Genomic DNA, 26,070 nt, shown 5'->3' with positions numbered 1-26,070 from the left:
CCTCTGTTGTAAAAGAAGCTGGTTTTCTCTTACGGAACCTTAGTCATTCTTCTTCTTCTTGGTTTCTTCATCTGCTGCACCCCAAGGCCGCCCTTCCCCTCCTCCACCTGCCTCCGCACCCCCAAGAATGGACACTGACTGCCCATCTATATATATCCCTCAGAAGGGGCCAGCTGTGCCTAAATGCTCCCTGCCCCTCTGATGCCTCCTTGTCTGGTGTAGGTTTGCAGCAGGGGCCAGGGCCAAGAAGGTATACTGTGCCTTCCTCAGAGAGGGCAAGATGGTGGATGAGGCTTAGGACCATACTGAAGATCTGACCTGGACTAAAGGAGATCAAGGATTTGTTGAACTAGGAATCTCATTTCGGGGTTTTGTGTGATTATTTTTTCCAATCATTTTTGTGGAAAGTAAGAAGATTTTACATTTGGAAGATTCAAAATGGAGTCAGATGGTGGCGGCGGTGGGGTGGCAGGTTTGGCCTCATTCATCATGAATGAAGAAGAATTGAAGAGAAAGCAGAGGGAAAAGCTCAAGAAATTGCAGGCAACTGGAGGAAACCCTCGACCTCCACGTTCCTTGTTCTTCTTCACGCTCAAAAACCCTTTCCGCAAGACCTGCATCAACATTGTGGAATGGAAGTATCCTTCAAACTAACTTGATTTAGTTGTTCATCTCCCTTTCCATAGCTTTGGACTATGGTCTGATGTTCATCTAGTTGGGGTATTGAATTGTATGCTGACATAGGCATGTTTTAGAAAGGCATCCATCTCCTAGATAGATGGTTTAGCATGCATGCCAGAAAAAGCACAAAACCACAGCTTTGTCTTAAAATTTATCTTGATTTTGCAAGGTGGAGAAAAAAAAGCACAGTTGTTTTTCATAATCCCTAGGTTTAATGTCTTTCAAGCGGCTGAAATCTCTATCTCGGTTGTAAGCTGAAGGTGATAAGCTTTTGTTATGTGTCAGACTCAACACGGTCAAATGGAAGCCGTTGGTTCAGGTCTTTACTTGGAAGATGATAATGAACCCCAGACAATTTACAGCCAGTCAGCAAAGCACTTTTAATGAGACTTTTGAACTAATGTTAATTGTCACACTTTACAGTTTTGTTTGTTATAACAAGGCTTCATACCGTTTTTGGCTATGATAGAGTCTCTTTCATAACTATTAGTTACTAAATTCCAAACAAGAATCGACTGTTCTGCAATTCAGAAAAAAATAAGGAAGTGGCTTTTTTCACTTCTTCTTTGAGATCACCCGTGGAGAAAAAAACCCAATATATTAAATAAATGCTTAATGAACTGAAAACTTTCACTTGATTAGTTCATAAAGTAAGAGGCGTTTAAATGGAAGTCTGAATAAGAGGTGTAATTTTGGAGGAATTTGCCTACGTGTATTGGTGCGGTTTAATAATATTCTGGCTGTGTGTACAGCTGTTGTGTGGGATCACTAGTGTGGACATGATGCTGAGCTGGCAGGGACATTCTGATTCCACCCCCTAGTGGAAGAAATGCACACAGAATTACAGTTAGTTGTATTGCAACAACAGCTGTTTAAACAACAATAATAGATGATTAGTAAGTACTTCTGAATTCTTAAGCCAAGAGAATTACTGACCATTAAATATATTTCGTTTTTTAAATCATATATTTTTTATATAATATATTCTGTCCTTGTAAATTATTGTATTAATTACAATGTATTAATTAATACCTTGTATTAATTATTCTGATATAAAGTCATTTTGTCAGTAAGTCCTTGATTACAATTTAGCTGACCAAATAACATTCTATTTTATTTAAAAACATGCATTTGGCACTTGCCAACTGTTAATTTAAGGTTACATCTAATTTATGCAAGATGCTCATATCTATCACAAAGCTGAATGTGAACATCTTGACTTTACCTCGGTTTTTCAGTAGTGGTTTTTTTTTGCTATGTTTGCCCAATGTTTTCCTGAACAGACTCCCTCAGACCCTTTGAGATCATTATCCTGCTGACTATCTTTGCTAACTGTATAGCTCTGGCAGTGTTTCTCCCCATGCCTGAAGAGGACACCAACAACACTAACTTAACATTGGTGAGATGTTCTTAAATTACATGTATCATAGGAGAACATACAGGTTAAACGTATAATCTATAATTAGCCTACTACAAATTACAATTATTTTGGAATGTTAGGGCTACATGAACTGATGTTGCAAATAAATGATATATAAAAACATAATGGGACTGCATTTGCGAGGATAAAATGGATTATAGAGATAGATATGTCTCAGACACCCCATGTGTTGCCAGATAATCTGAGAAACGTTAATTTCCAAGATAAAGTGTTGTTCAGATATTTGCCTATTCAGGTCTTTGGACGTAGGCTATGTGTTTTGAAACTGATATGTGCGCTAATTTAGCCTAATGGTTTTCCCCAGTTGGCATTCCTTTGGATGAATGTACGATTTACGTAAAAGCTTTTTATTTATTTATTTTTATTAAGTTTAAATTAAGTAAAATTATGAGTTACTATAGGCCTGTCTAGAATGCAATTCAGAAGATGTTTTACAAACTGAAAATATACCATGCTAGCAGATGCTTTTGTGTCGTTTATATTTAGTCTTTGGTTTGAGATGTGCATGTCCAAAGGTACATGGGCGTGTTTAAAAATATACTCAGATCTTGGGAGGGGATTTTCATGACGCATCTAATATAGATTTTATTGACATGACAGTTATGTTCCACACTGAGTGTCCACAGCAGACTTGCAAGATAATGAAATCATTTGCCCCATGTGGCCACACAAGCTTATTTCATGATTCAAGATTCATTGGTGGTATGTAGGTCACACAGATATTTTCCCACTAGCGTGTGCAGTCATATTCTCCTGTCTCAGAACATAGGGTGTTATTAAATTTCCTATTACACAAATCTGAGCCCCACTCACTTATTTACTCCCCTGGGGTTACAGTGACTTAAGCCGGTCATCCATTCCTTGGATACTAAGTCATGAAAGAGGAGCTGAAAATGGATCTTAGACATGCTTAGAATTAGTTTGATATGGCCTGTTAGTTTAGAATGAGAAGCAGGGTTCATACATCCAGTTTAGAGCCTCACTGCAAATCTGAGGAAGGTTGTATGGTTTGCGAATTGTTTTTTGGGGGTTTTCAGTGCCACTTTGTATTTTTTTTTTTTTTTAAACAAATTATGATCCATGCCATGTAGTTGACAGTGAGTTAAAGCTGCTAAACCAACCACTGAGATATAAAGTCATTTAAAGATGTGGAAACAACAAAACTTCCATTAATTTTCCTCAGAAAGTCAAAGAAAATGTCTTGTAGTTTATACTGTGCATTATTATATGAATATACTTCCAGTCCAGCTTAAAATGCAGACAGCTATGAGTAAAAGCTTAAAGTCGGCCTAAAAAAGGACTTTGCCATGGTCTTTTCTTCCATATTGTGACATAGGCCTATACAGTATACGCATCACAGGACTTGGATGGTTGGATAGTTGTGGTTTATACTAGAGTGGTGCAGGTATGATGTAGCCTAAATTGGTAGGCCAAAGCGCTTACAAACTTCTAGTTCCGTGGCACTTCTGTCTCCAATGTCCCTTAGTCAATGAGAATTTGGTCAAATTTATCCTAAAACAAAAAATACTCATCAGTGTTGCCCCATTTATGATTTTTTTTAAAGCTGTTATGTGTCTTGAAAATGCAGTTGCTAGATAAAAACTAAAGAGTTGCAGGAAGCTTAGTGGTGGTGAGGTTGAAGTTGTGGGACCGTGGACTAGTCAGTTTATAGCCTGCATTTAGGCTTCAAAATTCATAAAAGTTGTGTTCATCTGTGAAAAGGATCTTGATGGACAAAATGTTAAAGTATCATACACTTTTATTGATCACAGAGCTTGTTTTTTGTGATAATCCAAATGCCTATGGGAAAATTCTATTTGGGTTTTCATTGAGGGAACCAGTGTGATGCTAACTGCCTTTTCCCCTTTAAAGGGACACTATACCTGCACTACTCTATTGCTGTGATGTCATGTGGGTGACAGATTGTCCCGCCCACGTGCCTCTAAACAACCAGTATAATCCATAAAATAAAATAACAACAGCAGTTTAATTTTGACTTTAATATTCAGAGACAATTCAGTGCTTTTGATTTGATTTCAGCACAGTAAAAGTTCAGTTTAAACAGATCTTTAGACAGATTTACAGTATTTGTTATTGTCCGCACTCAAAGATTGTAAACACAACCTTTAAAAAAGTTTCTTTGCTTCTGCATAATCTTATAACACTGTTTGTATCTCCTTGCAGGAGAGTCTGGAATACATCTTCCTCATCATTTTCACTCTGGAGTGCTTCTTTAAGATAATAGCGTATGGGCTCCTGTTCCATGAAGGAGCCTATTTACGAAATTGTTGGAACATATTAGACTTTGTTATTGTGTTCATGGGGTAAGATGACGTTCAGAATGTCCAGAAGTCACAAAAAACAATTGTCTGCAAAAATAATTCTCAAAATTAAATCTATACAATGTAATCTGCCATATTTGTATTAATTGTTTATATTCATTAAGTAATAGTCCTTTTAAACTGCCTCCACAGGCTCTTCACACTTTGTGTGGACACCATCAACACAATAGCAGGCGTTCCCAAAGAGAAAGGGGGCGGGTTTGACATGAAGGCTCTTAGGGCGTTTAGAGTCTTGCGACCCCTTCGGCTTGTCTCAGGAGTTCCAAGTAAGACTTTTCTGGAAAAAACCCCATCTCAATAGCACCACAAGTACGGCAAGATAGGACCTTAAAGCTAGACCCTAAATATAATATAATTATATTATACTTTATAGTTTATACTGTATATTTAAGTTTACTAACATAATATTTCTTACAAATTGAGTCAATGTTGAGTGAAAACAGATTGTTGCACGTTAGATATGTGCTTACAAAATCTATTATACTCATTGTGTTAACTATCATGTATGATTAGAATATAATGTCTTTGCCGAAAAGGCTGTGTGTTAAAAGTGATTTTTTTTTTGTCATCCAGGCCTGCAGGTGGTGATGAGCTCTATTCTGAAGTCCATGTTGCCCCTCTTCCACATTGCATTGCTAGTCTTCTTCATGGTCACCATTTATGCCATTATGGGTTTGGAGCTGTTCAAGTGTAAAATGCACAAGACATGTTACTACCAGGGCACTGGTGAGGTTTTTTTTTTTTTTTTTGGATATTCTATATGTAAAAGAAAATACTTTATTCTAATCATAATGATTATTGGCAAAGTGATACCAAGACTATTTGTTATCTAGGCTTCAACCTCTGTTTCAGACATCATTGCCACCAGGGAGAATGAGAAGCCATCGCCCTGTGCTCAGGCTGGAAGCGGGCGTCGCTGCACCATCAATGGCACTGAATGTCGGGCAGGTTGGCCTGGTCCCAACTTTGGCATCACCCATTTTGACAACTTTGGCTTTTCTATGCTCACTGTCTTTCAGTGTATTACAATGGAAAGCTGGACTGATGTGCTCTACTGGGTAATTACTTTTGGGCATAATAGTCCTCCTCTTTTTTATCTTGTAGAGAGACCAGAGGACAATCATTCATTTGTTTTATGAGGCAATAATAAAACTACTTTAAATTCTATACAGTATATACTATATATCAATCAGTATATAGGCTATATAGTAACCTCTAAATCATACTGATTTCGATGATAGACCAACATTAGGTTTTGATTTCGGTTTTATACAACACACAAGTACAGAATAAATTAATTTTGAGTACATTAAACACAATATTTTCAGTTACTTTGTCTATTTTTGCTCTGCCTACGAAATAGTTCCAAACTAAGTCAAAACCAACTTCGTTCCTACATTTAGATATGTGGGCAAATGCATTTTTGTCTCAGTGCATGCGTTGTTGTAGTTTGGCAGGGTCGCCGCTAGCTTAGCTTAGCATAATGAATGGAATCCTATGTTGCCAGCTAGCATGTCCCTAGTAAAAGTGATCCAACCCCCCCCCCCCCCCCCCCACCACCACCTAATTACTTCTTGTGGCCTGCGTATTCACAACGAGTACAGATAGCGATGCAGATTAGGACTAGATGATTTTCCTAGGCAGATATTGACTTGGGACTATATTATGGGGAAGCACAGGCGAAGCACTGCTACTTGGGCGCAAAGATATCCCAGCTCTCTCTTCCCCACGTCCTCTAGCTGTTGAGCGATTGTGATTCGCAATGTGTTGCGTGATATCTCTGCGCCCAAGTAGCAGTGTTTCGCCTGTGCTTCCCCATAATATAGTCCCAAGTCAATATCTGCCTAGGAAATTGCCTAGTCTTAATCTGCCATTTTTACTCTTACTCGGGACATGCTACATTCATTATGCTAAGCTAAACTAGCGGTGACCCTGCCAAACTAAAACAATGCATGCACTGAGACAAAAATGCATTTGCCCACATATCTAAATGTAGGACAGAAGTTGAATAAGCCCTATTTATAATAACGATGGTGTATTCCTTTAAGATTGTTCATCTCCTCTATGCACCTCTTTTTAATGCAAAGAAGTGTTCTGTGACACCTTAACCTTGGCACATTTTTAAGAAATACACAAAAGTACCGGTAGTGTTGTTTCATCTCTCAAGAATCAGTTTGATTACTAACTCAGACTTATTAACTGCTGTAAAGATGTAACCTGCAAAATGAGTTACTGAAAATCACTCTACAACAATAATGCACACATTTCTAGAACATGATTTATGATTATTATTATTATTAAAATATTATTACTAAATGACATAAAACATAACTTTAAGAGCACCTTATCCCGTTTTTTTTCTAAACCAGATATTGTGATGATTTGATCTTTCAGATTAACGATGCCATGGGGAATAACTGGCCCTGGATCTTCTTCCTGACTCTGATACTGCTGGGCGCTTTCTTCATCCTCAACCTCGTCCTTGGAGTGCTGAGCGGGTACAAGCTCTTTTAATGAAAGATTTTACTGAACAGTTTTGATACCAGTTGCTCTAAGTTCAGTCAGTAATTTCAGAAGTTAGTAGTTGTACACTGCATCTTATTATTTCATCCAAAAACACTCAATGGCTAATGAATCATGAAACCTGGCCAAAAGAGTTAACTGAAATGGTTTGTGGGACACATATGTTAAGTCAACTTAAATGGGTCATCTAAGGTACTTGAGAGACATACAAGAATATAACATGACCATACAGCCATTTCAGCAAAGTCATCTACATGGCTAAGTGGCCTTACTGAGATTATTTTTTCCTTTCATCAGGGAGTTTACTAAAGAGAGGGAGAAGTCGCGGTCACGAGGAGAGTACCAAGAGCTACGAGAGCGGCAACAAATGGATGAGGATCTGAAAGGTTACATGGAATGGATCACTCTTGCTGAAGTTATGGATGAAGATTCTGAGGGTAATGGTGCCATATGGTCTCTAAATCTCTATCTGTCTGTCTGTCTGTCTGTCTATCGTTCATCATTCAAATGGTAATTTAAAGGTATATTTGTCAAGAAGCGCAAGAACAGCATCATTAAAATTTCATACTACTTTGATTTACTCTCCAGCACTTCTTCTTCTTAGAAAGGACCGTGATTCAGAGACAGACAGTTTATACCAGATGGAGGGGCTCAACAAGATTGTCTATTTCTAGTGAGTATGGAGTCCAAAACAAAAGTTTTCATAATGACTCAACTGAAGACTGATTGTCCATGCTCCCACTGTGAAATCAACAGCCGTCTTGCACGCCGTTGGAACATCGTTTTAAAGATGAAGTGTCACGTCTGGGTGAAAACTAAATTCTTCAACTGGTGGGTTCTCCTTGTTGTGTTACTCAACACTCTGGTCATTGCGACAGAGCATCATAACCAGACTGAGGGGTTAACAAATTTTCAAGGTCTGTTCCATAAAGTAATACATAGATTTCCAACTACTATTTAGTTTGTTTGTTGTTGTAAGGAATATTTAAAGTAGAATCATTCTAAAACTTGAGACTATAGTGCCTACCAAGTCTGAGATGCTGATGAGTTTTGGTCCTATTTGCAGACACTGCCAATATAATCCTGCTCGCCTGTTTCACGATTGAGATGGTTATGAAGATGTATGCGTTTGGTCTGAGAGGCTACTTTATGTCCATCTTCAACCGATTCGACTGCTTTGTGGTCATGATTGGAATACTGGAGATCTTCCTGGTCGTGTCAGGCATCATGACACCACTGGGGATCTCTGTGATGAGATGCATACGACTCCTGCGCTTATTCAAGCTCACAAAGTAAGTTCACTTATTAAACCTAGTAATATAAAACAATATTAAACTGTTACGTTTCTAAATGATAATATTTATGCATTTCATTTTATTCAAAATTTCTAAATCTTACCTGTCTTGGTCAAACCCTTTATTTTCCTGCAACAAATCACAAGTTTTTTTCTTATTTTACTGATAAATATATATTCCTATGAATTACTATATAAATATATATTACATGCATTCATTTATTTATTTTTAATGTAGCATTTTTCTTTCTGTTAAAATTACTAACATTATTGTTGTTGTTACTATTATTAATGATTTTTTTCTACAATAAATTACCTCCTATACACAAAATACCTGTTTCCTAAGCATTTTCCTAAGCAAGATTGCTATTTCCTCTCATTGGTCTTTAGGTACTGGACATCACTTAATAACTTAGTGGCATCCCTTCTTAACTCAATAAAATCCATCGCATCCCTGCTCCTGCTCCTCTTCCTTTTCATCGTCATCTTCGCCCTCCTGGGTATGCAGGTGTTTGGTGGGAAATTTAACTTCCCTGACAGAGTGGTTCAGCGCAGTAACTTTGACAACTTCCCACAGGCCCTCATCAGTGTGTTCCAGGTACTCCGACTGCTAGTTGCTTATTAGCATGCATATTACTAGGATATTAGCTGTTTATTAGTACTTATAAAGCACATATTAATGCCTTATTCTGCATGACCACATTCTACATCCCTTAATCCTACCCAATACCTAAACTTAAACGCTATAAAAATGGCATTACTAACTAATATTAAGCTGCAACTCAGGAGTTTATTGAGGCAAAAGTCGTAGTTAATAGTGAATGTGTTCCCCAAACTAAAGTGTTACCATTGACATTGTTCTCTGATTACGGAAGCTGTTTATGTGAGGTTGGCCTTTGTTTTGAGGTCCTAACCGGAGAGGAGTGGGATACTATCATGTACAATGGAATCATGGCTCATGGTGGACCTCAGTCCCCAGGAATTCTTGTCAGCATTTACTTCATATTTCTATATTTCTGTGGAAACTGTATCCTTCTGAAGCAGATGCTATGTGTCTCTGGTATGCATTTGTCAGAAATGCTTGGAGAGAATAAATGGAAATGCAGTGTGTTGTTGTTTTTTTTTAAGAATATAGAAAAGCCCTTAATATAAAATGTACATTTGCCAATTTTTCAAGTGGGAAACGTTTCAGATCCAGCGATGTTATATTGTTATTATAAAGGTGTTTGGGCTTTTCCTTAGCAAGCTGTTGATCAGTCGTTCTCTTGAATGTGTTCTTGGCCATTGCTGTGGACAATCTTGCCGAGGCTGAGAGTCTGACAGCTGCACAAAAACAGAAAGCGGAGGAGAAAGCCCGAAGGAAACTCATGAAGTAAGAGAATATCTACATTATTTATACATGCACTACTGTATACAATTTTGAAGTCAGTATGCTTAATTTTTATTTAGTAAGGATGCATTAAATTGATCAAAAGAGACGGTAAATACAATTATAATGTTAGAAAATATTTAAATAAATAAAAAATGCATCCTAAATCAGCACGTTCTGAAGGATCATGTGACTTTGAACACTGAAGTAATGGCTGCTGAAAATTCACAAGAATAAATTACATTTTAAAGTGTATTAAAATAGATATATAATATTTCACAATATTACAATATTACTAAGAACATTGCCAGAGAAGACTGAGGAGGAGAAGGCCCTGATGGCTAAGAGACTGATGGAGGCCAGGAAAGTTGAGGGAATGCCCACCACAGCGAAGGTATGTTTGACACCTCTCAGAAGATTGCTTATTTTTAGATAAACCTTCTGCAATGCTTTACTAGTTGGCCACTAGTACTGTCAAGGTGATCTAAAATGCAACAGCACATTGCGTCTTCAATCAGCTGCATCAAATTCAAAGCCCTGATGCTAGCTTAGCTAAATGAACAAATGTAAATGCCTAAACCAGTTTCACCATGTGTTCATCTCCAGCTCAAGATAGATGAGTTTGAATCAAATGTTAATGAAGTGAAGGACCCCTTCCCTCCTGCAGACTTTCCAGGTATGGTTTAAATAACATCTGAGGGCTCTGCACTTCACAAAATGCTGGCTCAGATCGCACATTACATCTCTTAACGTGTAAAAAATGATGTTCAAAGATAGCTGATCTATTATAAGTAAAATGTATTATTAGCCCCAGCCTCCAAGCTCATTTATGGAGCACATTTCAAACCACACTGCTGGCTATTTTCATGCCATGGTTCCTGAGCTGCACAAAATTAAATGATGTGCACACCATCAAAGCTTATCAAAATAAATCTTACTAGATTACAAATAGGCACATAAATCCTTGAATGCATGTGATGTTTTTGAGTTGACTGATTTGTAATCCTTCACTCCGGCAAAGGGGATGATGAGGAAGAGGAACCAGAGATTCCAATCAGTCCCAGACCCAGACCCATGGCCGACCTGCAGCTCAAGGAGACAGTGGTGCCCATGCCCGAGGCTAGCTCCTTTTTCATCTTTGGCCCACAGAACAAGTGAGACTTTATGCCCTGTTTTTAATACCATGGAGATCACAGAAGAAACTAAATTTAGGGCTATACATGAAATGTGCCTAACAAAATGAGGTGTTAGTGATTTTGCTGACAGTGGTTAGTAGCTGTTGCTCTCTGTCGAAAGGTTCCGGAAGCTTTGCCACAGGATCATCAACCACACAACCTTCACCAACATCATCCTCCTCTTCATCCTCCTCAGCAGTATCTCCCTGGCTGCTGAAGACCCCATCGATCCTCATTCATTCCGAAACAAGGTACCAATATTTCGATTACTGTATTGCTTTGACTGAACTTAGTTATCCATTAATAAAAATCTGCATTCATTCACTCACAGGTCTTGGCTTATGCAGACATTGTCTTTACGACTGTCTTCACTATTGAGATTGTGCTGAAGGTAACATGCTTGGCAACTTTATTTAAAGTTCAGATTTGTGGTATAACTGCCATTTAATTCAGCATTGACCTGTGTATTTTTAGATGACGGTTTATGGAGCGTTCCTGCATACTGGCTCTTTCTGCCGAAACTCGTTCAACATTCTAGATCTCATTGTCGTGGGTGTTTCGCTCTTGTCCATGGGCATGGAGTAAGTTCAATAATATTTTATGCTGTTTCAGTTGTTAGTATACATCATCACCCCCACTCTCTGTTGGATAAAGCAGCTATCATAATATCGCTTTGACAAAGACATTTCTGTCAGGGCCATTTCCGTCAAAGATGATTGACAATTAGCATATAGTTTTATATTAGCAGTATGGTTCTGTTCTGGACAAAAACTCCCTGCGGATCATTACAGCCTAGATTGGATAAGAGCAGGGAAGGCAGCGATAACCCCCCTTGGGGTAAACAGAACAGAACCAACATAATGTATAGCAGATATCATAAATTTCAATATTTACTATACAACATAATTCAGGAATTTAGATTGCCAAATTCTGACTGAAAAGAGGAGGAGCTGGGGATGGAGGAGGGTAAATGAGCTCTGGAGAAATATATCATGTTACGTTCAATACGTTGTGATAGACATTCGTATCCCTATAGGTAGATGTGATCAGCTGATGCGTGCTTAACTAACATGACCTGCCAGAATTAACGCTACCCTTGTCATTTAATTGCCATTTAATTCAGCATTGACCTGTGTATTTTTAGATGACGGTTTATGGAGCGTTCCTGCATACTGGCTCTTTCTGCCAAAACTCGTTCAACATTCCAGATCTCATTGTCGTGGGTGTTTCGCAGTCAGTTAATACGAGTAATTTATGTAGTTTTATATTATGTATTTAAATGAATTAAAAGAGCCGTTTCATGTCTAACCTTGAATTGCTTAACTCGAGGTTGATATAGGATTTAGAAAGTAATTAAAAAGTAATTAGTAATAAGTAATTAAATACTTTTTGGAGAGAGTAATTTGTACAGTAATCTAATTACACTATTGAAGATGTAATTAGTAACTAGTAATTAATTACTTTTTTAAAGTAACTTACCCAACACTGATCGTATCCCTATAGGTAGATGTGATCAGCTGATGCGTGCTTAACTAACGTGACCTGCCAGAATTAACGCTACCCTTGTTTTTTTTTGTTTCAAACAAGGAATATTATCAGTATTAAATATAAGCTACAAATACAGCCATGTCAAATAAACCATAAAAAAATCAGTTAAGCATTCACACACATGTAAAAAACTGTTTTACTATTTAGCAACGCTACTAATGAATCTACAATGTGGGATGTACAAACAGTGTAATACAAATTGCAGATTAATGACTTGTATGAGCTGATTATATTTGATGAATGAAAAGTCATTTTGTGTAGTCAGATTCCTGAACGAATGACCCTCATGACCCACTTCTTTTTAATAAATTAGAAACACAGCATGACCAGTGTCGTCCAACTTCTGAACAAATGTCTATAGCCAAACACATGGCGTGACCAATATAGTCCAAATATTTCTGGAATGAATGGCTCATATGAGGCATTAGCTTTTAATGAGTCATAAACACAAAGTGTGACCAATGTGGTCCAAATAACTCTGTAATGGATGACTTATTAATCATTGTTTTAGTGAATCAAAAACAAATAGCATGGCCCAGTGTAGTCAAAACAGGTGTAGGCTAACCGAATTCTGAATATTTTTCATGAATCAAACACATAAAAAATACTTATGTGACAACGTGTAGTTGTGATTTTTGTTAGTAGTATTTTAATAATCAAATAATCAATGAAATGTCTTTGTTTTAATCTTTTTAATTAATATATAGTCATGACCAATAATCGCATTATTGGATTGCAGGTCTAGTACCATCTCAGTGGTGAAGATTCTCAGGGTGTTGAGGGTACTAAGACCTCTAAGGGCCATCAACAGAGCCAAAGGGTTAAAGGTGTGTATGTGTTCTGCATCCTAACTAAAAAACTGCTTTTGATTTGTGATGTGGCATTTGTCTGTGTATTTATGTGTATAGCTGCCATCAAAACTATACTGAGGACTTTTAAATGCTAATATTGAATTGTTTCCTTACTTAAGCAATTTTAAAAGTATGATACATGTTACCCACTATATATATATAAAATCCCCTCTCCAGCACGTGGTCCAGTGTATGTTTGTGGCCATAAAGACCATTGGTAATATCGTCTTGGTCACAATGCTCTTGGATTTTATGTTCTCCTGCATAGGAGTGCAGCTCTTCAAGGTGAGACAACCACCATATTGTTCTATTAGACAATGTGTTTTGAAATGGAAAAAAGTGTATATAAAAACTGAATATATAATCTTTTTTTTAGGGGAAATTGTTCTATTGTACTGACCCCTTGCAAAAGACAGCAGAGGAGTGTCGGTGGGTATTTTAAGCCACATTTCTTTAAATTCTGTGCTTTTTCCTCATGTTGTTGCTGATACGTATCTAAAACATGGCTCTTGCTTTTGGTTGCTCTCAGGGGAACATTTTTAAAGCATGTGCAAAACTCTCTTCATGACATGGAGGTCCATCAACGCCAGTGGGTCAACAGCGACTTCAACTTTGACAATGTGCTAAACGGCATGCTGGCTCTCTTTACCATTTCCACATTTGAGGGCTGGCCAGTGTGAGTGTGCGAAAATATTATCCTATTAGCACCTTCATGTGACTATACTTTAGGTTACACTCACAATTATGTTTCATCTGTTAATAACACAACATCTTCCTTCACTCACCTTCAACAGGATCCTTTATAGGGCCATAGACTCAGATGCAGTGGACAAAGGCCCTTTGTTCAATAATCGTGTGGGTATCTCCATATTCTTTATCATCTACATCATCATCATCGCCTTCTTCATGATGAACATCTTTGTGGGTTTCGTCATCATCACTTTCCAAAAACAAGGAGAGCAGGAGTACAAGAACTGTGAGCTGGATAAGAACCAGGTAATCAGAATGAGATATTCTTATTCACATGGGAATTTGTGTATATTGAGTGACAACAAGTAAAACAAAATATCTTATTTACAGTATACAGTACATCTGCATTTCATATACCTGGTTTTTTCCTATAACTCCACTTTAATTGAATATACACTATCTATCAGGTTTATGATGTCCATGCAACATGGCTCAGTGTGTTTTGGTGATTTCACAATCCTCTTCTCTTGCTGTCTCGCCCCTCAACAGCGTCAATGTGTGCAATATGCACTGAAAGCACGACCCCTCAAATGCTACATCCCGAAGAACCCGTACCAGTACCGTGTGTGGTACTTTGTGACCTCCTGCTACTTCGAGTATCTCATGTTCTTTCTCATCATGCTCAACACACTGTGTCTTGGAATGCAGGTAAGCAGTTAAATAGCAGTTACATTTATTTATTTACTAATTATATGCACTACTGTTTAAAATTTTGGGGTCAGTTTAGAATTTTCGGTTAGCACCCCGGAGCCATGTGTAGCAGTTATATGATGTATAAGTGCACTTTTATGGACTTTATAAACGAGGCAGCAATTCACTGCCATTATAATGCTTGGATTAGCCAGGACTTTTTAAATATAACTCCCATTTTATTCATCTGAAAGAAGAATGTCATATACACCTATAGGATGTCTTGAGGGTGAGTAAATCATTGGCAAATTATTTTTTTTCCAAAAAGAAAATTCTGTTGATGATTACTTACCCTAATGTCGTTCGACACCTGTAAGACCTCCGTTCATCTTTGGAACACAGTTTAAGATATTTTATATGTAGTCTGAGAACTTTCTGTTCCTCCATTGAATGTATGTAATTTCCAGAAAGGGAATAAAAACATCATCAAAGTAGTCCATATGTGACATCAGTTGGTTAGTTAGAATCTCTTGAAGCATCGAAAATACATTTTGGTCCAAAAATAACAAAAACTACGACTTTATTCAAGCATTGTCTTCTCTGCCGTATTTGTTTTTAATATGCAAAGGATGGTTTGAATGGTTATGAATCAGCGTATCGATTAAGAATTCGGATCGCCAATGTCACATGATTTCAGCAGTTTGGCAGTTTGACACGCGATCCGAATCATGAATCGATACGCTGATTCATTACCATTCAAATCAATGTTTGCATATTAAAAACAAACATGGAAGAGAAGACAATGCTGAAGTCATAGTTTTCGTTATTTTTGGACCAAAGTGTATTTTTCGATGCTTCAAGAGATTCTAACTAACCAACTGATGTCACATATGAACTACTTTGATTATGTTTTTGATAATATGGTGAACTAGCCCTTTAAGTTCAAATTGTATTGGCTTTGAAATTGACCATTAAAAACCCTTATCATTTACCAATTTTTACAACCCAATAAATTCAAGCTTGTTGGTCGGCATTGACCATTGAAAATGTTGATCAAAACAATTCAGTCTGTATAATATTTTATAATACAACCCAAAAACATTTATAAAATGTCTGCATTGTTCACCTCCTGTTTCTCTTCTCTTTGTGGTATAGCACTGCAACCAGTCGGATCATATAACCAAACTCTCTGGCAAGCTTAACCTCATCTTCACTGTCCTGTTCACTGGCGAGATGATTGTCAAACTCATTGCATTCAAAGCAAAGGTACCCCTGCTTCCTCAGTATGAAACTAATAAGATGTGCTTTTATGACTTTACTGGTATTTTATGTGTCTTCATACAGGGTTACTTTGGAGACCCTTGGAATGTTTTTGATTTCGTCATTGTGATCGGTAGTATCGTTGACGTGGTCCTCAGTGAGGCTGAAGTGAGTATGACAACACCGAGATCATGTAAAACTATTGTCTCAGTGTCTCATATGTCTTGTAATGTCTCTACAAAAGCTAAAGCATTTCAAATGGTGACCAACAATGGCTTGTATTTTAAACCCGCATTTAGCAATACATGAAGCACAGACCACAGCAAGCAGTCAATATCAGCATTAGTGCACAGGAGGTACCGATTTCATCAGCTCCAGCTCGATTTTCTTTTCATCCAACCAACTTCACTCATCAGTGGCCATTGATGGGCACATTTTCATGATTCATTTCACTTGTGTTAATGAACCAGCTTCTTCCCATCTTTCACAGCTGCTTAATACACACTGCTGCACATCCCCGAGAGTGATTTTATGCACTTTTTATTGCCTATATAAATAACCATTTGTTTTGGAAGTGTGATCCATAATTGTGACGTTATGTTGATTATTGTCTCTGATTCCCAAAATGCATTGCCGTTTCTCTCATGCACTACATTTACACCTTTCATCCCTCATGCTGTCATTTCATCTCTCTGTTCCCCTCAGGCTGCGCTGGAGACCAGCGGGGGACTCTGGTGTCTACAGGGTTGTGCTGTAAATATCCTTCTGCACTGCATGGGACTGCTTAGAAAACACACACCACTTACATTCTATCATTCTACAAGATGAACAAGGAGAACTGACCGTGTTAGATAGCATTAATAATCTTGACTTAAGTGGCTCAATCAACAGGTTTTTACTAATGATGAAAAAGGTTTTACATTATTGTTTTCAGTTGCCTGCCTAAATGGTCTGATTTAAAGGGATAGTTCACCTGAAAATTAACATTCTGTTGTTGCTCCAAACCTGTATAAGCTTCTCTCTTCTGTTCAGCAGAAGACAGAAATTCATACAGGTTTAAAACAACAACAATGTTAATGTTTAGATGAACTAACCCTTTAAAGGGGTATGAATTCATTATTGATTATATAATCGATTTAGGTCAAATCTGTGTCTTGACTGATACAAGAAAACAATATGCATGATACCACATTATGGTGATGCTATGTATTTTTGCTGGTAAATTATTATATTATATATTATAAATTATATTATATTATATTATATTATATTATATTATATTATATTATATTATATTATATTATATTATATTATATTATATTATATTATATTATATTATATTATATTATATTATATTATATTATATTATATTATATTCTTTTCAGGAAGTGAATCCAATGCAAGCAATTGCTGTAAGTACTTTCTCTTGATTTGTTGTTTTTCTTTTTAAACACTTTTTCCAAATGTCTGAAAACTTCAGCTTTAATTATTTGATTTGTTTGTTAAGTGGGACTAAATATTTCTCTCTATTTTACTCTATTACAGGATGCAGAAAATGTCAGCGTTTCCATCACATTCTTCCGGCTGTTCCGTGTGCTGCGTCTCATTAAACTACTCAATCGCTCAGAGGGGATCAGGAACCTTCTGTGGACCTTTATTAAGTCTTTCCAGGTGAGACAAGAGACAAAATATTTCTATTTCAAATAAATGCTGTTCTTTCGAATTTTCTAATCATCAAAGTGTCTTAATTACTGTTTTATTGTGTTTTGCTGTGTCTGTGATCAAATAAATTGAGCCATGATGATCATTCAAAAACTATGGAAAGGTTGTATGTAAAGGAAACCTTTCTTTAGTTTTAACTGATTGTATCTTACAGTAAATGATGTTGCGTTCTTCCTTCAGGCACTGCCTCATGTGGCTCTTCTCATTGTCATGCTCTTCTTCATCTATGCTGTCATAGGGATGCAGGTGAGCTTTACTTATCTGGGTTCCCTCCTGTTTTAGCTTCTTCTTCTTATATATTTTTTCTCCAATTCTCATTCCTCCTATCTTTCTCCTTCTCTCTATAGATGTTTGGTAAAATAGCCCTGGTCGATGGTACAGAAATTAACCGCAACAACAACTTCCAAACTTTCCCCCAAGCTGTTTTGGTATTGTTTCGGTGAGTCGAACATGTATACGTGTATATGTGTACGGTTTGTTCTGTAATGCAAGTCATTCTTTACAAACCCTTTTTTTGAAATCTCAGCTTGAGAGCTCATGTAGTGCAACTCTGAAAATATATTTTAAAAAATGTGTTGTTGTTAAATAACCAGCTAACTGATCAATGTGTGGGTTCACACACAGTGTTGCCACTGGAGAGCAGTGGCCTAACATCATGCTAGCCTCTATGTACGGGAAGCTCTGTGACCCCAAATCAGACTACGGCCCTGGAGAGGAGTATACCTGCGGATCCAGCATTTCTGTCTGCTACTTCCTCAGCTTTTACATGCTGTGTGCGTTTTTGGTGAGCAAATGATGAGGCTCTTTTATCTCAAGAAAGTTCAAATACAATGCGATTTTTTTTATGTTTAGCAGAGATTCGTTTTATGGAACTATCAACTCAGAGAACAGTATCCAACATTGTTGAAATCATTCTCCTCCTCGTAGGTTATCAATTTGTTTGTGGCTGTCATTATGAACAATTTTGACTACCTCACTCATGACTGGTCAATCCTCGGTCCACATCACCTGGATGAGTTCAAGAAGATCTGGGCGGAGTATGACCCTGAAGCAACGTGAGTTAAATCACATGAGGCTCCAATGTAAATGACATCTTATCCTGTAGCTTTGTGCTATTTGAATCCTGTCAACATTTTATGAATTTGATGAATACATAGTCTCCTGTACTTATAAAGGGGACGAATCAAACATCTGGATGTAGTCACTCTCCTGCGGAGGATCCAACCACCGTTGGGTTTTGGTAAATTTTGTCCCCACCGCTCAGCATGTAAGGTGAGACAATTAATATTATTACTTGTTTGGTTTTGTTGAAAGTACACTACCATTCAGAAGTTTGGTGTTGGTAAGATTTTAAAATGGTTTTAATGTTATCTTATGCTAAACAAGACAATATTTAATATGAAATAATATTACAATTTAAAATAACTGTTTTCTATTTTTAATATATTTTAATATGTCATGTGATGGTAAAGCTGAATTTTCAGCATCATTACTCTTCAGTGTCACATGATCCTTCAGAAATCATGCTAATATGATCAATTTAATGCAACTTTGCTGAATGATAGTACTGATTTAAATTTTTAACTGACTCAAGTCTCTTGATTTGAAGTGTATTTCTACATGTATTTCAAAACTGTATCTTGAACTTCCACCTCAGCGCCTGATTTCCATGAACATGCCGCTGAACAGTGACGGCACAGTGACATTCAACGCCACACTCTTCGCACTGGTCAGAACAGCTTTGAAAATCAAAACTGAAGGTGTGTGATTGAAATCAAATTGAATTAGCAGTTAATTTCTCAGCAGTGTTATAAGGGATAGTTCACTTTAAAATGAAAATTCTGTCATCCTTTACTCACCCTCAAGTTGTTTCAAACCTGTATGAATTTCTTTCTTCAGCTGAACACAAGGGAATATTTTTTGAAGAATGTCAGTAACCAAACAGTTAACTGGAACCATTGACTTCCATAGTAGGAAAAAAAAATATTATGGAAGTCAACGGCTCCAGTTCACTGTTAGGTTACTGACATTCTTCAAAAAATATTCCCTTGTGTTCAGCTGAAGAAAGAAATTCATACAGGTTTGAAACAACTTGAGGGTGAGTAAAGGATGACAGAATATTCATTTTAAAGTGAACTATCCCTTTAATTTACATTTTTCTGTTAGGAAACTTTGAGCAGGCAAATGAGGAGCTGAGAGCCATCATTAAGTCGATCTGGAAACGGACCAGTATGAAGTTGTTGGACCAGGTCATTCCACCCATTGGAGGTGAAGTCACTGAAGTCATTCATGTTTAATACGGTTTTTCAACAACAATCCATGTCTGACTACAATGTGATCTTATTGGCTGTAGAGGATGAAGTCACTGTTGGAAAGTTCTATGCCACCTTCCTGATTCAGGAACATTTCCGCAAGTTTATGAAGCGGCAGGAGGAATACTACGGTTACAGGCCCACCAAGAAGAACGCTGATGAGATTAAGGTGCACTTTATGATATATGCTTGCAGTAGTTATCGAACCAAGTGCCATTTTTTTCAAAGATAGAAAAAAATGACATTTTGCTAGGTTGCAAATGATAAAAAAAAACACTATTTGCTTTGTTCTCCTACACTGTACATGTCCTACTATTGTTTTGCAGGCAGGTCTGCGTAGCATCGAGGAGGAGGCAGCACCTGAACTCCACAGGGCCATCTCAGGTGACCTGATTGCCGAGGATGATATGGAGCGTGCTATGGGAGGCGGAGAAGAGGGCATCTACAGGGTCTGCAGCAAAGCATCTACTTAAGGAAATAGATAAATGTAGATATAGACGTCCATCTGGACTTAAAGCCTCTGTGTCTCTGTCTATGCAGCGGACAGGAGGTCTTTTTGGAATCAACGCAGACCCCTTCTCCTCTGAGACCGGCAGCCCCCTCGCCACACAGATGACCAGCCAGAGGCCCCTGCAGTTTGCAGAGACTCGGCTGGAGGATGTAGAGTCCCCTCCAGACTCCGTCTTCCTCCCGAACACTGAGTTCTTCCCTGATAACATGCCAATGACAACCAACACCAATAACAATGCCAAATTTATTGAAGAGTGAGTGAATAACTATAATGAATAGTGCATTTAATGTGTGTCTGTAATGGTCATTATGCTAATTTGATGTTTTTTAGTATGTCCTCCAGGTTTACTTTTGAGAGAGAGTCACTGTCAACTACTGCAACCAGAAACTATTCATATGAGGACATAAGTGAAAACAGTAGGTGATCGCAGAAAATAAGAAACTATATATGCATATACATATATATATATACATATTAATATTATATAATACTATATATCGTTTTTTTATACACTAATGATTCACATTACTGACTGTATTGATAGTAAAATTACTGTTTTATTCTTTATTAAATGTTATATTTTTTTTATTAAATATACATTACTTTTCTAAAGTTTGGGGTTAAATACGAATTAAAAACGGTTCTCTTGAACTTTCTATACATTAAAGTGTATATATATATCTGTCACAATATTACTGTTAAGACTTCTAAACATTAAAAAGACCCCAAACTTTAACATTAAAAAATTATTATAATCTATCAACCTATTATGAGCATACCATGAAGAAATTGCTTTGATAATCATTATATCTACAGTAATCTACACATCTTATTGTATAAATAACATTATTTCCTGTGCAACCAATAGTAGACTCCAGTTCTTATGTGGGCGGAGCATCGAGTGTTGATGACAGACGGCTGTCAGATTTCACTATGGGCACACAGGTGTGGACAAATGTCACATATCCTAAGCTGAACACAGTAAAATGACATTGATATTCCTGACACCTATGTTTGTGTGTGACTCTCTCAGTTCTCTTATAATCCCTCATATGAAGCATCAAAGAACCAGAGAGCAGCAGCAAAAGCTTCACCAGCCACCGACAAACTCATTCAGCAGGTAAACTACACCAGACCACATCTCATGTACTTTACATTCATTGCAGACCTTCTCAGGAAATGCTATTAAGCTGTATTTTCCATGAATCCTCAGGCACTGAGAGATGGTGGTCTAGACTCCTTGGCTGAGGATCCACAGTTTGTATCTGTGACCAGGAAGGAGCTGGCAGAAGCCATTAATATTGGCATGGAGGATATGGAGGGCATGGCTCAGGGTATTGTAAACGGGGAGAGCGGCAAGGTAACGAAACGTAAACGCCGTCCTATCCCAGTTCCACCCGGCACCAATCCAGCCAAACCCAATGAACACACCAGTGCTGTGTAGATACATACTGAGAGACATTCAATGAATTAATGAGACATCATCAGCCTGAATCCTCTGCCGTTGTACAGAATCACTTGCTTCACAGTTTATGAACAGGTAGTGCTGTTTGTTTTGAAGGGTCCTTTTATAAAGATCTGTATAGTCTGCCATACAAAGTCTGGCAATTTTTATTTCAGATGGCTACTTTAGGACTTTTTTGGTGATTAAATTAACCAAATATCCTCAACAAATGTGTTCACACTTCTGTTCTGTGAACATTTACTATTGTGCGATTTGCATACGAAAGACAAATGCCTGAAAGCTTTGTAATCCATGGACTCAGAGACACAATTCTTTTATTTTGTTAGTCACATGTGCCTGTGGTTTAAACGGGACATATTTGTAACACTAAAATGGTTGACTGCTCACTATTAAGTTACATTCATAGGACACTTTTTTTTTTTTTTGCATTTACTTGTTGTTACACTGAAGGGGTTTTTACATCTTGGCATCTTGTTTACAGGAAAATGTTTAGCAGCTCGAAAAAGTGGATTTTAGAATAACACACTGTAAAACATATTGGTCCTTTTTATTTAATTTAAATGGGAAGTGTTTGCATGCCTGTGCTCTGTGATTGACATGGCAAGTACAATATGCAAAGCACTTCATTTGTTTTTTCATTTACTCACTTAGCAGACCCTTTTATCCAAAATGACTTACATGAGACAAGAAGTTATATTAGGGTTTCTAATGTCTGATAAAAATGAAATGTTTTCATTTGCAAATTGAAGTGCATTTTCATATGTTTCACACGAGCCTTTACATTCTTCAAAAGAATCTTCATCAGTGTTTTTTTTTTCACATTTCATTTAATGGCTTGTTTATTTGTTGTATAGTACGGTTGAGACAGGACAATGGAGAAACAGAGAGAGAGAGAATGGGATCAGTATGTGACGCAGGCCGGATTTTTTTTATGTCGTGCACTACTCAAAGGAGCTGACACCTTTATCCTTAGGGGTCATTACACGACACCTTTTTTAACTAAATACATTTCTTGTGTGTTTTGTCTGTTAATTTACATGACTGGCATTTTGGGAAGTCTGAAAAAGAATTTCAAAGTGGACTTTTTTTACTGTTATCAGCTCTAAACTACAAAAATGCTCATTTGTAAAAAGGGTTCCGTCATGGGGAAGCATTACGCGTAGTTTTTCTTTACAAAGTTACCATGGCAACTACTGGCCTGGCATGCTGATTTACAGAGGGTTTTTTGTTTTTAATCGTTTTTGCGGATCCGTGTGAACGGGTCATTTTGAAAATGTTGTAGTCTGGACACAAAAAACAAAAAATAACTTTTCCGTTTTTGTACATCGTTGTACTAAAACATCTTGTAAACATACCCTTGTAAATAGCTTTTTGTAGTAGGCTAAAGGATTTTTCTGTGGATATTAGGTGTAGATGTTGACATGTACTACTTGCTTATAAAGGCACAATATGTAAGATATTATGATTAAAATATCCACACAAAAACACTAGAAAAGTGTTATATATTTTTTATTTTTTTTGGCTTGTGTACTTACACTGTCCCAAATGTTTCCAAGAATGTTTAAATCCAGAGAAATAAGCAATTTTAACCACGTCACCTATCAATGGCATCATACCCGCATTACCCTCGATTTCTGTTTTTATTTTGTAGAAACCAAGGAAACACCAAAGAGGCTTTAATATATTATGTTATTAGACCAGGGAACAACTGTTAGACAGAAAACTAATTATTGTACAGTAATACAGCATTTTCTCCATCATACAAATGGAGAAATTTTTTAAATTTTTAAGTTTTAAAATTAATGTCATGCCATTTAGAGCAACACAAGCCATCCAGCATTTATTAATATGATATTCTAATATCGATCTAGCTACTGCAGGATGCAACAAGTGTCTCACAGCAGCCGCAGAGTGAACGGGTACAAAGTAAAGTTAAATAACAATTTTCAGCACACTCAAATGTATCTAATATTATAAAACAGCGCTGTGTTACCCCACATATATTTGACTGGAAGAAATTAAAGTGGCGACTGTGTCGTAATAAAAGCTCTGCTTCTGTCGAGCCATGTGTCAGGCTTGTCTCTCCTTAGCAATCGCTTCAGAGACCTCGTTCAGCTCCCACAGCACTCGCTACGTTTTTGTTTTGATAGGTGACTTCAAGCAGTAAAAAACTACATAGTGTGCCTTTAAGTGTCATTTCCACAGTATTGGTGGTTAGTGCACATATTTAGGAAGCGTACTTTAGGAATCCACCTACTTGTTTCTTAGAAAAACAATGCTACAGCCAGTTATTCTACTTTGAAATTTGCGTTTTATGTCGAAATGTCTGTTTTTGTTTTGGTCTGTACAATACAGCATGCTGCCATTTTACCCAATAGTATTTCCACAACACAGGTTGCCAGTTGGCTGAAAACAGTGTATTATAGCCATGGAAGCCAGCCAAAAAACTGGGTCAGAGATCGCAGATTCTACCCAACCTAAAAAGCCTCGGTATCCCTCTAAAAATCTCTATGAATAAGAAAGTATTAAGTTGCGGATAAATCAACTCATAAATTTACAGTGGTGGCTTTCATTGTCAATTGCACTTGCTCCTGTTGCGTGTCCTCATGCTGGAAACCCAGGCGTGAGCATCGAGTCTGAGGAGGAGGGGGAAACAACGATTTCCAATATTTTGAGTTTGGACTGCAGTACCTATTTCGACCACTAGCTGTCAATCCTACACACCGCAACTTTAATCAGATTACTTTTTTTAAGTAACTATTAACATAACACATTACTTTTAAATTTACAGCAAAATATACAAGTTACTTTTTCCCCATTTATTAACTGACTCCTGTCCCCATGTTGAGAGAAATCAGGTCCAGAGTGCAGAGATTTTGTGTGTGCTGTCTGAACGTGATGGTTATTGTAGTTCTACTCTAAATGTGCTGACCTTTAGTGATACAATTCAACCATACTGAGCAAAAATCACTTTGGATAAGCATCATGCGTTTCTTTTTTATTGCTGAAGTAAGTGTTTAACTTTTTCATCTTCGGTTCTTTTCTTCTACAATCCAGAATGGCAGCACAGCTGAAAGGTTTTTTTTGAGTTGTGCCCTCTACCGTGCAAACATCAATTTGCATTTTCCTCAGGCTGAAGCTTTTTTATTTCACTTTTGGTGTGAAAGATCCTTTCCATTTACCAAAAATTAAATTAAATGTTATTAAAACACAAACAAGCAAGCCCAGCCAATGTGAGAAAAAGTAATGCAGAAGTAACATTACTTTCCAGAAAAAGTAACTATATTGGTTACTTTTTTTTAGGGAGTAACACTATAGTGTACTGCATTATTTTTGAAAGTAACTTAACACTGATTTTCTACTAATCAAATCATCTAAAACATGCACATCACAAGTACAGTGCAGAAGATACTTGACTAAGAAAATAAAAAAGGTTTTTCACTGAGCAACAATGTACCAGTTTTTTTAATCTTCTAAATATAGCAGCTTACTACTGACTGTTGCAACTTGAAAAACAGAAGGAAGTGTTGAACGATGCCTCCGATGGAAGTCTTAAAGCTTCTCTTGTACAAGGTTTGATTTGTCATTTCTGTTCAGAACATGTTTTTATGTTTAATTGCAAAGTACAATATTTTGTTGATGTATTTGCATTTACTCTGTCCACGCATGTGTGTATTGCAAATAAATATGTAAGTGCAGTTTTATAAACAGGAGAAACTTTGTTCACTTTTTTTCCTTTGGAAATGGGAAAAGGCTCTCAGGCCATTTAGATTCATAATCTGAGTGAAAAATGTGCAAATCATTTGGGAGTAACAGTAAAGCTTACATTTATGCACTGTTTCACAAAAATAAACTAATAATAGCATTGTGTGTATTTGTTTTGTTGTTAATTTCACTGAATCGCTTTAATCATCATGATATAACTGCACTGTCACCCTATTGAACTTGCAGCTGCATTATATTTGCCTGTGAGCACATACAGTTACAAGGAACTGCAAAAAGCAAAGGTTAGTATTTATATATTATTATTTATATCACGTTTGCTCAAGACAGATGGAGTGATGAGCGTGCAGCTGTACTACACTGCAAAGAGGGAAATTTGAGAGCAGCTCCAGATACTATTAATACTGCGACACGTTACAGCTCAAGCCTCTTATGGCGTGAAACTAAATCCATAGAGCAGAGATGAGAAGTTT

General features: G+C 37.1%; 1 protein-coding gene across 3 annotated transcripts; it reads left to right on the top strand.

Annotated features, from left to right (window-relative positions):
* Nucleotides 1–295: 295 nt before the first annotated feature.
* cacna1sb (calcium channel, voltage-dependent, L type, alpha 1S subunit, b) lies at nucleotides 296–26,070 on the top strand. Of its 3 annotated transcripts, none has more exons than XM_067413710.1 (45): nucleotides 296–638; nucleotides 1,975–2,080; nucleotides 4,307–4,446; nucleotides 4,597–4,730; nucleotides 5,038–5,190; nucleotides 5,317–5,522; nucleotides 6,859–6,962; nucleotides 7,285–7,424; nucleotides 7,576–7,660; nucleotides 7,744–7,904; nucleotides 8,054–8,279; nucleotides 8,672–8,879; nucleotides 9,188–9,308; nucleotides 9,539–9,653; nucleotides 9,951–10,044; nucleotides 10,257–10,326; nucleotides 10,672–10,804; nucleotides 10,947–11,076; nucleotides 11,157–11,216; nucleotides 11,300–11,406; nucleotides 13,113–13,200; nucleotides 13,402–13,509; nucleotides 13,601–13,653; nucleotides 13,754–13,900; nucleotides 14,019–14,220; nucleotides 14,464–14,622; nucleotides 15,760–15,870; nucleotides 15,949–16,032; nucleotides 16,570–16,617; nucleotides 17,250–17,276; nucleotides 17,410–17,535; nucleotides 17,767–17,832; nucleotides 17,934–18,025; nucleotides 18,211–18,370; nucleotides 18,514–18,641; nucleotides 18,762–18,858; nucleotides 19,244–19,346; nucleotides 19,753–19,854; nucleotides 19,940–20,067; nucleotides 20,225–20,347; nucleotides 20,439–20,662; nucleotides 20,752–20,825; nucleotides 21,278–21,354; nucleotides 21,443–21,529; nucleotides 21,623–26,070. In XM_067413710.1, exons 1-45 carry the CDS (start codon nucleotides 439–441, stop codon nucleotides 21,851–21,853), a joined length of 5,538 nt encoding a protein of 1,845 aa, XP_067269811.1. In that variant the 5' UTR covers nucleotides 296–438; the 3' UTR covers nucleotides 21,854–26,070. The 3 variants fall into 3 exon arrangements, with proteins under 3 accessions (XP_067269811.1, XP_067269810.1, XP_067269813.1); XM_067413709.1 differs by having other exon boundaries at nucleotides 20,740–20,825; XM_067413712.1 differs by lacking the exons at nucleotides 296–638; nucleotides 1,975–2,080; nucleotides 4,307–4,446; ... (2 more) ...; nucleotides 5,317–5,522; nucleotides 6,859–6,962 and having other exon boundaries at nucleotides 7,376–7,424; nucleotides 7,592–7,660; nucleotides 20,740–20,825.

This window comes from Pseudorasbora parva, chromosome 13 (assembly GCF_024679245.1).
Source record: "Pseudorasbora parva isolate DD20220531a chromosome 13, ASM2467924v1, whole genome shotgun sequence".
Lineage (NCBI taxonomy): Eukaryota > Metazoa > Chordata > Actinopteri > Cypriniformes > Gobionidae > Pseudorasbora > Pseudorasbora parva.
This window is presented reverse-complemented; position numbering and strand designations above follow the sequence as displayed.

What these genes read in the sequence shown, in the direction of transcription:
- cacna1sb (XM_067413709.1), top strand. Translation starts at nt 439, where the DNA reads ATGGAGTCAGATGGTGGCGGCGGTGGGGTGGCAGGTTTGGCCTCATTC. An exon ending in TTTGTTATTGTGTTCATGGG is followed by an intron (nt 4,447 to 4,596) that starts GTAAGATGACGT and finishes CTGCCTCCACAG; the next exon opens with GCTCTTCACACTTTGTGTGG. An exon ending in GCCCGAAGGAAACTCATGAA is followed by an intron (nt 9,654 to 9,950) that starts GTAAGAGAATAT and finishes AATATTACTAAG; the next exon opens with AACATTGCCAGAGAAGACTG.